This window comes from Lineus longissimus, chromosome 1, assembly GCF_910592395.1.
Source record: "Lineus longissimus chromosome 1, tnLinLong1.2, whole genome shotgun sequence".
Taxonomy (NCBI): domain Eukaryota; kingdom Metazoa; phylum Nemertea; class Pilidiophora; order Heteronemertea; family Lineidae; genus Lineus; species Lineus longissimus.
The window spans coordinates 16071044-16085322 of NC_088308.1; the positions used below are offsets into that span (position 1 = coordinate 16071044).

The 14279-nt window shown below is 40.0% G+C and overlaps 1 protein-coding gene across 11 annotated transcripts in view; it reads right to left on the minus strand.

Annotated features, from left to right (window-relative positions):
- Nucleotides 1-14279, minus strand: part of LOC135488774 (caskin-2-like) — a 172037-nt gene that overhangs the window by 22533 nt on the left and 135225 nt on the right. For 10 of the 11 annotated variants that reach the window (XM_064773679.1, XM_064773600.1, XM_064773590.1 and 7 more), the window contains 3 exons: nt 8183-8291; nt 6480-6701; nt 4753-4985 (listed from right to left, as the gene is read on the minus strand). In XM_064773679.1, the coding sequence (XP_064629749.1) occupies nt 4753-4985; nt 6480-6701; nt 8183-8291 (564 nt within the window). The remainder of the gene's footprint in view (nt 1-4752; nt 4986-6479; nt 6702-8182; nt 8292-14279) is intronic. The other variant, XM_064773650.1, reaches the window with a different exon arrangement.

The following is a 14279-nucleotide window of genomic DNA, read 5'->3' on the forward strand; positions in this document are numbered from 1 at the left end:
ATAGCATATACAAATTGAATTACATTCATTTGATGGTATAGCATATACAAGTGAACTGCATTACATTACATGTTCCATTATGTCAACACAATTCATCTTTGACACTTGATGCAGTTATTGGATTTTGTTAAAAATAAGTTTCTGAAGGTGATTCCGTGTATACGACGTCACCCACTTGCTCTCATTCAAAAGATTCGCAAGTGGAAATAAAATGTCATGGAAATGAAACTCACACATATCCGATATCTGGGCACCGCCTCCTTTGGTTTCAGCCTGAAACATGTAGGAACTCCAGGGACGGAATATTTCTCGCATTGGCAACATTCAGATTTTGAACGATGACGAAAGTGATCCTTTTCCGGGCTCTTTGAGCCAGATTTACAACACTTCTTCTCACAAACATCTCCTTTTTGTCTTGGATTACGCTTGCCATGTTCCGTGGCATCAGATTTGGTTCGTTTCAAGCGATTCTGAGCAGCTATAAACATGTCTGCATGCCCATTCTCCACGATTAACTGACTTAACCTCTTCTCATCAATGCAGAACTTCAGACTCTGGGAATCACCAGATGCTTCAGAGCTTTTCTCATCCGTGCTTGAGGATCCACTGCTCAGGGTCTCTAGGAGGACACCGAGATCTTCCAAGTTCAAAGAATCCCCATCAGAACCTTGTATACTCAGACGACTCTGAGCATACATCCCGCAATCCAGGGGCATTTGATCTAATGACATGGACGACCTTCCAGGCTTGTACTGCATGAACTCCAACATGTGATCGAGGAAGGAATTCCACTGAGTAAAGTCAACATAGTTTTTAGAACTTCGCGGCTTGTCCCCAGGTTCGGATGGACTTTGAACACCGTCGGGGGCAGCATCCAATGATTCCTCAAGGGGAACATTGTCATACGTTTCTATCTCCATGACTGTCTTGCGGGGAATCACAAAGAATAGGACAATCTCAAAAATCTGTCAGAACATCGTTTGAATAGAATCTGCATTTCACTGGCAAATTTTAGAAAACAGCTGATAACTCATATTTAACAAGATCGAAAAAGTTGTTCATGTATTCCAAGATGTTTTAAAGTGCGTGTTCACTGCCTTCTGGAATGTAGATAAATTCCATACAATTTCACATAAACCGCAGACTTTGAAAGTCAATAGTCATGAGAGAGGAACTTCGTTCCATCAAATTTTCTGTTATTCCAAAGACCACACCTCAACTGCATTAATCCTTATGAAACCAAATTTTCTGTTATTCCAAAGACCACACCTCAACTGCATTAATCCTTATGAAACCAAATTTTCTGTTATTCCAAAGACCACACCTCAACTGCATTAATCCTTATGAAACCAACAATCTTCTATATTCTGAGCATCCACCTGCGTTTATCATTCCACATACGCTACATTTGCACCAACAAGCTTTTAAAAAGAGGTGTAGTTTTAAGCCTCACTTCAGGAATGAAGCTCTGCATTAATCCATATGAAACCAACCAGAGACTAGATGCAAGGCACAGTTTATCCCAGTAAGAAATGAACAATTCCATGTATTTTTACCCGACTCTGGTGCACTATCCTCCCTTATCCTGGTTATAATCACGAGTGCACACCACGTCAGAAGGCAGCTACACTTGTTCAGCACAGGTAATGCAAACAGCATCAAAAGATCATCAGTCTTTGGAAACCACAGATACTTGTAGAATTGTAAACAGTAGGCCTGCAAATACCTCAACAACACTCCATATGATACAATAACTAAAGAATCTTTTTTTAAACTGCATGTTCTTCCTCCACAATATAACCAGTCTATCTTTTCAATTGATCAACAGTACTCCAAATGACCAGTCTATCTTTTCAACTGTTCAAAGTTACTCCAAACGACGACCACTCTATATCCAACAGCAACATTTCACATGAACCTCTCTATCCTTGGTAGAAACTGTTCATAGAGTACCAGTCTCTCTCTCCTTTTTAAAATGTTCATCAGACTCAACACGATAGCCACTATTTTAAGGTAAAATACTCTCCATGAACCACTCTTCAGCTGCAATACTCGACATGAACCACTCTTATCTTCGGCTGAAACTGTGCATCGTCTACCAGTCTATGTTCTTTTCAATTGTTTTTCAGACTCAACATGATCATAAACAACTCTACCATCAGCTACAATAATCCACATGAACCACTCTATCTTTGGGTAAAACTGCTCTTCAACAACTCAAATGAGACTGCATCTACACACAGTCGTGTTTTGTCACTGGTAATATTGTAGGCTATCGCACATCATATAGCATGATTGGAGCCGATAACAATCATATACTCTTAGTTGTCTATTAGTAATTGTTGATAACTCTAGCATGAACACTATTAACTGCTGACAGCACAATATTATATTCCTATTATCCTCAAATTCATACACACACTGATGCTTTCTATCTAACAGAATGGTGACTAGGCGAAGTTCGGAGATGCATGGTTCCACATTCTATCTGGTCAACATTCACGAAGCACAACACCTTAAAAAGACACAGACAGAAATATCACTCCTTAGATGAAATTCAGTTTTCCTGGCATAGCTCATCTCAAACTGAATAGACAGCAATGAACAGTTGCAGGAGCACTGAATGCATCCTCATTAAAATTTCAATGTTAGCAATGGTAGCAACTCTTGATAGCTTCATGAGCTCTGACACAGCACAGGTAGGTATGCAAAAGTACCTCATCCTTTAAGGTTTTCCCTAGTTTCTACAAGCAAATAATTACTCACTTTCGCTAACTTGGACATACGTAATGATAAATCCATGTGAAACGAAATACAGCTGACTTCTGTAGTCCACTTCCATATCTACCCATATTTCGCACACACTTTCCTTTTATGAAACACTTTCTAACAAGGTATCCATCCTGAATGCACAGACATAGACCCTCGCCAGTCTGTTCAAGAATGACTCCTCAACTGAAATGTTGATTTCATTCCTCATAAGATGTCCTCATCAGCAGCCATGACAAGAGCCCTTGCAGTTCCAGCCTGACAGAATGAAGAGTGAAACATTTCCCCTTGAAAGTTGTTCCTGTTCTTTCTGGACGTCTCTTTTTCCCTTTCTAAACTTGGACAGTGTTCCTGCTCTTTCTTGACATCTTGTCTTGTTTCCTTGTTCTCGAGGTAGTCAGTCACTAGAAATCTGCACTGAATCGACTAGACACTTAATGTGTTTGTCCTACTTTTGGTACATAAAACTTTCCTCGGGCCAAATAGAACAAAAGAAGGTGACAAAAATTTTAATGAGCCATCCACAAAAAGTTCAGGTCAGAAACCAAGAGGTTACCAGTTCAAAGTTCCAACACCGCGCCAACATTTTGTCTGTCAAGAGCCTAACAAATATTTCAGCAGTTTTGCAGCTAATCTGTGATAGACTGCACACTACAAGGAGGTGGAAAGTTTTGTAGGAAACTCTTTCCCAGAATTTGACAAATTTTGACGAAGACAGGATCAATGAGAAACAGAATAATACAAAATGAAATTGCAACAGTGGTTCGTGAAGATATAACTGTCCACAAGATCACATAGTTATGCCCAGGTGCAATGACATCCCCACCCTTTTTTGTATTCCCTAAACCTCTAGTCAGCAAGTCACCTGCCCCTTGAACGACATATATATACTTCAAGATACACCTCCACCCAATCAATGCCAAGCAATCTTCATACCTAGAGTATGTTCTCCAACCTCTCAAGAGGAGATATAGGAGAAACACACAGTTGGAGATTGTCCATTTTATGGGAGATGTTTCACATACTCTCCAGAGGATATACCTGTTGAAATGTTTCCAATTCCAATAGGTGCATACTATTACTAAAGTAGCGCACCAACAGCCAGCTACTCCTAGTGCCATCTAGGGGTAGGAGCTGTGCAAAGATGTGAAAACGAAGATGCACAATTTTCCGTTTTCACTTTTTTTCACAATGCAGTTGCCTCTGCTCAGGTTCAGTACCGTGTATCTTCTGACCACACAGTCCACACAGAACATGCACTTGGCATGCATAATAATCCCATGCACGTCATAGTTTTAAGGTCTGAGCACAGAGATTAGGCATAAAAAGTTGAACAGAGTCTTGTGGGGATAACCCTTAATATATTTCAAAGGTGCCTCCTAGCAAAAAGGAAACAGACACTAACCCATTCTAGTGGTTACCCAATACAGCATTATTACATTGATCAGAAGATTGATGATAAAGCAATGTCTTCAGTTCGGTCATATAGCATATCTATCTCTATTTGGCCGAGGCATGGTGGCACTACATATTTACACTTCTACCTCCTATGTGGGATCTTTTACTTGTTGCCCTCTATTGACACTAGGTATATAGGACCACAGCTTTTAGTCTGTGAAGCTCTCGAATAATCATACGTTGTGTTGTGTGAAGAGCCAGGAATTTTAGTCCTAGAATCTCTGCTGGAACATCTGAAGATCCAGATTCTCACACTGGATCAAAATTGAGCCAATTGGCATGGTAGCCAACAGTGGTTTCATGCAACCACCGGGCTATGCAGGTCCTCTGACACACATATTGTGACAACATTCCCCCAAATTATAACAGCATTGCACATCTATCTTTGTGGATTGTGGAGGCTCATATTTTTCCACATTGTTTAGACAGCAAATGCATCTCGGTGAAGAATTTAGCACAGCACCTTGGCCCAGTGACTCCTTACTTTGGCTGAAATTCTATAACTGAATCATACTACATACTAACCTTTCCATCATAGGAAGATGATCCATGACTCCTGCCACTGTCGCTGCTGGCAGCACTGTTGCGGTTACTGCTGCTTGGGCTGTCCCTGTTGGGACTAGCTGATCTCATGTCATTGGGATCTCCATATCGGTTGGACCAGTCCATCTGCTCAATCGGGCTTGGGCTGAACTTTCCTGAGGAGTAGGGGATCTGGGGTTGAAAGACGAGGCCAGAATGTCCCGAATCGTATGATTCTGCAATAGAGAAATCTTTCAATATGATGTTTTGAAGATACAGTAGAACCTCCCTATTAAGGCCACCCTCAGGACTGACAATTGCTGTCCTTAATAGAGAGGTGTCCTGATTAGAGAGGTCAAATTGAATGGAAACAACCAATTGCGGATCAAAACTAGTGTCCTTAATAGAGAGGTTGTCCTTAATAGTGAGGTGTCCACTAAGGGAGGTTCCACACTGTATATTCATTTTAAGATAGTAAACAATTTGCATTTAAAATTTTTACCTAACAGACAAAACAACAGAAATTTGAAATTCAATTGTTTAAAATCAATACTGTGCAGCTATGTGCCGTGCCTTCTGGGTATTCTGCTAATGTATCCAATGACATAAAAGGAATTCCTGAATGTTCCAGGTACCCAATCCAATTAAAACTGTAATGTAGCCCCTGGCAACTCAGAAACAAGCATCAAAATAGTTAAACTTGACATTTTTGATGCACCAGTGCCTTTGGAAAGGACTGCTTCTGCTGTGAGAGCTTTGCATCGCAAATAAACATCTCATAAAGAAAGAGGAGCAAGATCGAAAAGAGCGTTATATACATGTAGATTACAATTAAAATCTGGCAACTAAATGTGGTGAAACATGCAAATTTAAAAATAGCACACCTATTGAGAAGAGGTATCACCACCAAATTAAAAAGGTTAAATGATTATCTACCCGAATGATTATAATGGGAAAAATTCCTTGGTGAAGGATGACAACACTGAAGCAGTTGTACAGGTTTCTGCACTAACCTACTATTTGGGGATCGAGACATAAAGCTGAAGATCGGTGGTGTTGTTGGCAGTGCACTCCAGACAAATCTTATTGAGAAGGCACAAAATCACATTTGAAACTTTCGTTCGCAGCGGAAAGGCATGACAGTTTCTCAAAAATGTCATATGAAAGATTTCTTGCTGCAAGCCTTCTGGTTTGCAAGTTTTATGTCATGCCTTGGAAGACTATTAAAGATACCCCCAAATTTCATGGTCAATATTGATGAATTTCTCAAAAAGGGGAGGGCACCTCCCGGATCTTTGCCTGTTGCTGGGAGGTTATATTCTGCTTTTACTTGTAGTATATTTTTCCGTGCATATATTCAATCTGGTGGTGAACATACCCCGAAAATCTGAACATTTGTACTGTGTACTGCTGTGGTTTTTTTGAGGCACCCTGTTTTCATACAGGGTTTCAACTAAAAATTGCCTGTCTTTTTGTAGGACTATAAACGACAAAAAAAGTTTGTTTTTATTATCTTTCCGGGAAGGGATTGAGGACGTGGTGACATTTTGATTTTCAATTTAGCGACAAATTAGGAATTATTAAAGAAGGAAATCATTTTATGTGACTTGGCCATTTTCCATGACTATTTCTGGACTTGTTTAAAGTAAAATTTAATGAAACCTTTTTTTATTAAGTTGGAACCCTGTGTAAGCAGTCCCCCCTCCCCCCATGTGGACCCGCACGTATACCTTGTCGACTGTGACCAGGACTTCTGTTCTGGTTGTTTTGATGGCAGAGCTGAGATGGCGGAGGTGGTGGGAATGATTCATCATGGCCGACCGAGCTGTAATGACTAGAAACTGACGGAGGGGGTGGGAGATGAGAGCGGTTGATCAGGTCTGGCTGTGAAAGTGGAAGTGGCGGTTTGCGCGTCTGAACCGGCTTCATTGAGATAGCTCTGTTTGTGGCAACTGGAAATCAAGGAAAAGAAAGGAATAAAACACAAATAAGGTTGACAGATCCCAAAGTAGAAACGTGTGATTGCTATAATCAGTGTGGTTATGCAGGTGACACGATACGATACGTGTTGTAAGTTCGCCCGGTTGGTTCCGCCTCAGGGGAACACAATGGACTTGGGATATGTTTATCACTGTGATAGGGATGAAACTTTGATTGAATGCCCCTGTAACACAAGTAAACATGTGTCAATGACACTGTCTTCTGTTGAAATGGACCCAACTGGACGACTGACCAAATGCGTTCTATTAGTTGAATCACCAAACTTATAATGACATGTCACAACTGACATGATGTGGTGTCATAATTGTCACTAATGCAGTCCCATAACCGACTCAATGTGGTGTGAAACCTGACATGATGTGGTGTCATATATGATACTGATGTAGTGTCATAACTGTCACTGATGTAGTGCCACAACAGTCTCAATGAGGTGTCATAACTGACAAGATGTGGCGTCATATCTGATACTGATCAAGTGTCATAACTGACACACACTGCAACCATCACACACGTGTATTGTATTTGGGATTTGCCTGCGGACGAAAGTCTGATCAGAACTTAGACTGAAGGATACAGAACAGGAAACTACAATGGCGAGGTGACAACATCAAAAATAGAAATAAATATAAAATGGTGATTTGCCTCGGGACAAGTCTCTGAACTGATTTAAGAACTGACCCTTGCATATTCCCAAAATTGTGCATAGCTTTAAATGGTATCCATGATCCCAAAAAAGTATTGCGATGACGATATATACTTTTGGTGACACCAAATGCTAGGTTCAACAACAAAAGAAAATAGTTCGATTCATAAGGCTAATAGATTCTTATCGACTTCCAAGTTCTGCATTTTTAAAATGAACCAATACTCCTCCAATTATAATTTTTCAGGTGCACCTTTTTCAATAAACAAATTGAACTTTCAGTTATTTACTCTAACCACAGAAAAGGAATAAGCCCTTTTGTTCACAACAGTTATCATGCAAACAGAAACTGGCAAAAGACAGTAAGCAAATACAAGCATGCTAAAATCAACCACATCAAAATGTAAAATATACAGTTTTTTTTACTAAAGTCTCAATAAAAAGTCAATTGCTAGATATCAAAATGTTGTGCTCTTTTATATCATAATCATGAAACTACCTGGTAGTCCAATCCTTTATCAATAGATGGCAGAGTGATACGAAACAGCTGCCACACAGTTCAGGATTTAGAGTTTGGGGGAAGTGAGGGAGGGCAGGAAGTAGATAGAACACAAGAGTTTTAACCCTCCGACCCCCCCTCCCCCAACACACACACTTTAATATCACAGCTCCTACTAAATTTCCCAAGAATTAAACCACAAAATATGTATGATTCCACAAAAATACCTTGACCCAAGCAAACACTTGATATACTTTCGTAAATGTAAAATGGAGAAAAGGTGTACGTACTTGATTTGTCAAAGAGATCGACAGCTGAAGAAGGGAAGTAGCCCGTCTGATTGTGACTGTCCTGCATCACATAGCCCTTCCACACACCATCGGGCCGCTGGTCTAGCACCTACAATGAGACAAAGAAGACACCATTGAAATTACTGTGACATATATACCCTTCCACACACAAGCTCTGAAATCGCCCTTAACGGAACTGTCTGTTATAACAGTGGGGGTTGGACTTAACCCTATAACTCCTAGAGCCACTGCCAGCGCAAGTGCTTTTTCCCCTAGGCCCAACGTACTTTTACCTGGAAATCACATTTTTTGCGGTGGGTCCAGTTTTTCACATAATGACATAGGTGAACTTCCAGATAATGTATAATATTTGAAAGAAGATGAAATTTCCTATTAGATAGGGTACATCCAAATCGGAATCAAACAAACGATCCATTTATCAATTCAAATGTCCTGCATTTACTGGCTTGAAGAGAAACAAAAACTTAAACATAAAATTTCACTAAAACATCTACAGCAACCACTACTGTTCATCTGGGCAATTGAAAGCTTAAGTTTCATCGACAAATAATAAGCAGCTTTCTGAAGGAGATTGGTAGCTAAGTGCGCGAAATTTGAATATGAGTGTTCGGGCGTCATCGGGCGCCTCCAGGTGTTATAGGGTTAATGGAGTAAGATATCTGGTCGCTGGTCTAGCACTGACAATGGAAGAAAACAGCCCTCCATCATGCAACTGTTACACACACTATCATTGGCCCAGCACCTACAATGGGGAGGAAACTCTTTTGGCATTTAGCTGAGGCACATAATAAACTGCATGAAAATCACGTTTTTCAGTAACACTGGTGTGGAAGGTGCAATTTTACCCCTGCCGCCCCTATCAGGTTCATACTCTGCTACTGTGACTCTTGTCACTTCCTCGAAAAATCCTTTTTTTAAAACACACTTTTACCTGAAGTGTTTTAATGCTATCATTTAGTATCACAAAGGCAATACACATAATCTACATTTAAGATTTTAAGACAACAGATTAGCATTTACATTTTGTGCAAATTGATAATACCTATTTAAAAATTGATCTGAATATAATTACAAAGTTGTCTGTAATCAGTTCTCCAAATCGATAACACACCTGGTCATTATGTAAAAGTGCAGTGACATTTTGGTGAACTCTGAAATAGGTGAAAGTCCACCTGTCACAGCTATGCTCAACTGACCACAGAAATGACCAGCAAGCTCTGAGATGGACAAGGACAACTGTAAATCTCTGATCTTATCTAAAACTGATTACCCAGAAATGTGCTACCCTATACAAAGAAAGTCTATCTTGAAAGTGAGACAGACAGGTTTGTCTAGATTGTCAACTAGCTTCAAATTTATTAGGCAAATGGAAACAAGGTTATGGTTTGTGATAGAAAATTACTCAGACAATAGGTGCTGGTTTGCTAAACATCTGGAGACATATCAAACATATATGGGGTAGTTATTATACTTCTTAGACCTTGTGTCAATTAAATGGCATCTTGACTCTCGATGGATTGACACTGCCCAGCATCCAGACAATGCACAGAGGCAATAGAGGTTCTTCACTGAAGCACATGATGACGTTACCAATTGTTTTGTACAGCCATAATATTTGCTGTCACACGTGGTCACGATGTACAGGAAATGCATTGGCAAGTGGCCGTCAAAACGTCACCTCGTGACGTCACGTGAATAACCTCTATACCGCTGGAAGATCAGTTTGATAAAATGGTGGTACTTATTTCTATATTTGACTTACAGTGATCATCTGTCACCCTTTAGTCACAAACTTAGAAAATGACATCAGTTTTTTAACAGTGTTTGGACAAGTAATTTTTTTGTATTCTCATCTCTTATGAAAATGCCCACAAGTGTTCCATGTTACTCATCTATAATTAGCTGGTTATTACTCATCAACTGTTTACCAACACAGTGAACTCGTGTGTAAACACTATCATTCATTATTTGTTTACCTCTGAATGTTACCAATCAAATTTTGATGTTCTGGCACTCCTGTATTGGGGAGGCTGAGATCAGGGACTTATCATGGAGCCTCAACAAAATTTGTACTCTTTCTTACAGAGTTATCCGTAAATGTGTATGGATCCTTGATAAGTCACTGTTCCCAACCTCCCTTTGATGAAGGGGTTTGTACCTACGTATCATGGGTTCTATTTGTCCACACCCCGATAATAGCATCCCAGAATCTATAGGGCCGTTTGGACGACAGAAAAAAGGCCCGATGAGATCCGATCGAATCCGAATGCGGTCTAAATTTCCCTGGTGTAAACGCAAACCGATCGGGTCTCATGTGGTCCCATCGGGTCTTCAAGTGGTCCACCTCTTTTGCTGGTTCCATCGGGGCTAATCCGGATGCATCCGGATGCATCCGGATCAAATTTGGTCGTCTAAACGCGATCGGGCCTAATGCGGTCTTATCTGGACTAATGCGTATTGGATATGGTACTTCGGCAATACTTCCTTTCATTATAAACACGTGTATTTTCGCGGGAATTAATGTCGTTTTGATTGTCAGTTTTATAGTATTTTCTCTGGACTTATTTTCATTATTCCAATATGGTGAAGGATAAGTTCACGGACACGGTTGTTTTCGATCTCATACATATTTGGAGCGATCAATCCATTCAGCGGAAGCTAGACAGCAGCTACCATAAGAACGAGCTTGCCTAGTACCATTATAACCCGCATTGCGGCGCTAAATCGGTGACGCCACCGCGACATCCTGCGGATTATTGGTGGAACCAAAAGAAATTAGTCCACATCAGTCCTCATTGCTGTTAGCGTCTAAACGGGTACATTAAAATGAGACCACATCCGGTCTGGAATGGGGTTCGATCGGATCGGATCGGAATGCGGTCTTTTTAGAAAGCGTCTAAACGGCCCTTATGTGTCCCAAAACTAAAGGATGCTCTATGTGTTGCGGGTTCAATGTGTCCTGGGTTCTATATGTCCATTAAAGGATGTTCTATGCATCCCAAGTTCTATATGTCCTGGGTTCTGTGTGTCCAAAATTTAAAGGATGTTCTATGCATCCCAATTTCTATCTGTTCCGGATTCTTTGTATCCCAAATCTAAAGGATGTTCTATGTATCCCAAGTTCTATGTGTCCCAGATTCTATGTTTCCCCAATCTAAAGGATGTTCTTTCCATGCATCCCAAATTCTATGTGTCCTGGGTTCTCTGTATCCCCAATCTAAAGGACGTTCTATGCATCCCAAGTTCTATATGTCCCAGATTCTATGTATCCCCAATCTAAAGGATGTTCTATGCATCCCAAGTTCTATGTGTCCCGGGTTCTATGTATCCCCAATCTAAAGGATGTTCTTTCTATGCATCCCAAGTTCTATGTGTCCCAGATTCTATGTATCCCCAATCTAAAGCATGTTCTATGCATCTCAAGTTCTATGTGTCCTGGGTTCTTTGAGTCCCAGTTGTAGAAGAAAATTGGGGTTAGGGTCAAATTGGGGTAATAGGGTCAGGCTGCTGATTGAAAATACCCTCATTAGAAAGTATTCAGCCTTTCAGGAACTAAACCAGATAGAAATTGGAACAAATAGGACCCTTTTGAGTTGGGGACTCCCAGAGTTTGGAACACATCACATCTGGCACGCACAGAAACATAGAACTCAGGATGCATAGAACCCACCCGTTGAAAAGACATACAGGCCGGCACACAGACTGAGAAAAATATTAGGGTAATGTGGGGTATTTTCCAGCCCCCTTTTTACAATTTTCTATCTTCCAAGGCATAAGACTGTGGCAATTCTAATAGTTCCCACAGTGTCTTTTCTTAATGATCAGGCTTTACTACTTGCAATGGCCCTGAGACTGCGCTAATTTATCGTTAACTGGCCAATAGTCAATATTGATAAACTGATTGAAAACAATGAACTGAGAACAGAAGGTGGGTGCTACAGCACACAAATGGGATGCACATTGCGGGATGTACATGTAATGCTCACATCTTTTTTAATAGATTTAGTTATAACTGGTAGTGTCTAGTGATCTCTAGATAGCTGTACCAACTTCAGTCAGTAGAACCTCTGGGGACTGGCAAATGCTGTCATAAGGGTGTCCTCGATAGAGAGGTGTCTGCTTAGGGTGGTTCCACTGCACCAACTTCACCACTTCTACTATTTTTTAAGTCATGCTGCCACACAACAACACCATATTTTAATTTTCTTTGTATTTTAAAGTGCATTTCAGCAAGGAAAGATATCACATCGTTCTGTCAAAGAAATGATTCAAAGATGTGTACTCAAATGGAGGATTTGTGCACAATGTATTGTTATTCATGTATAGCTCAGGCAGGCATAATCTTACAACATATGAAATCGTGAACAGGCACTGATACTAACTTGAGAACATGACAATTTCAAACACAGACAGAAATTTGTCCCCAAGCAGCCTGTGTGACAAGACAAGGCACACATGATGGTCTAAACACACAAGATAAGTAGGCCAAATACAAATGAATAAATCTATAATCATTATGACAATCATGAGGAACTTCTCACCAGATATTTTATATCTCTTTTATATCAACGAAGGCCTACATTATCTGTTGGTTTGTCAAAATCTGAGTCTAGGGCACCCATCGAATCCAAATAACACAAAGTCCACATAATTTTCAACTCGACTCATTACCCTTGCTTTGGTAAACTGCCCAGTCGTACGAAATAGTCATGAGGTCTAAAATGTGATGATGTCAACTCCATGAAAAATTTACAACGGGGATTTCTCATATATGCTCTGCAATGTTTTGGTCTGCGAGTTAAATTGGTAAACTGCCCAACTGCTCATAGGCCTACTTCCAATTTTTCTATGGACCTAGCACCTGAACATCCAAAACTCTCCATACAAATATTTTTAAAAATCAGTTTGCTTTAAAAAAAAATTTTGAACCACAATAATTTTGCTCATACAAACTGAGCAGTGCTCAGTGCACATAAAGGCCTTTCACAACAAAACATACACAGATATTATATTTCTTATTGTTGGATCAGGACCCCAATTTTCATGACATGGGCCACCCGTTGGCTTTGATAATCACATATCTCTATACAGAAGAGACACGCTTTGACAGGTACTTTGAACTTCTTTAGAAATCACCTTGCTTAGAAAATTGAAATTGGAAATCAATGATATTTTTTAATGTGCACATTCAAACATTTTGGTCTACTTTTGAAATGCCACTATTGACAGAGGGTTATTTATTCATAATCTCACACCAGAGTTACAACAGTATTGTGCAGAAATTTTTTTCTTGAGCAGCATTATCATCTGCAGTCATGTCTTCATCACATAGTTTTTTTTTATCATTTTCGCTCTCCCCCACTACAAGACTTAGTTATTCTTAAGGAAAAAAAATCAATTGGACCTAAAGAATAACAATTAAACGTGATGGGCATTTGTTCAAGTTCAGTTGCTATATGGGGACATGATTGGTTCAAAGACCCCTGATTGACCACCATTAACACCTACTACACAGGTCAAATCACAGGGTAATTGTCTTACCCACCAATTGCTGCATGGTCAAAAAGCAAGGGCTAAATGGTTTTATAAAGTCATATATGTGCCACAACTGTTACCATAGATCATGGGTTTTAAGACATGTATTGGGTTCTCCGACTGGTTGCTCAATAGCCTAGCCCCCCCCCCCCCCATCTTGGCTGTTTTTTTGTTCTAACAAAACTATTGCGAAAAGAATCAAGCACATGACTGGAAGTGTTAAAGGAGTAAACTATTTGCCGGATAGGGGAGTCCTTGTCATGCGTGTAGTGCAATGCATTAGTACTACAGGTACTGGTACCTCCTATCGGGGTGTACCCATTCACTCTTCCAGGGAAGGATTACTGGTAAAGACCAGTTTGTTTATAGCTGATCTATAATATTACTTATTTAGTACACTATTACTATGTAAACTTATGCAGGTGGACTGGTCACTCAGTTGGTTTATCTGATGAGGTATCATCAATTAGAAAATATCAAGTGGAAAACTCCATATTCCCTCAAGGCCATGTCGATCATGAATTTTGTTTCTTGGTAAACC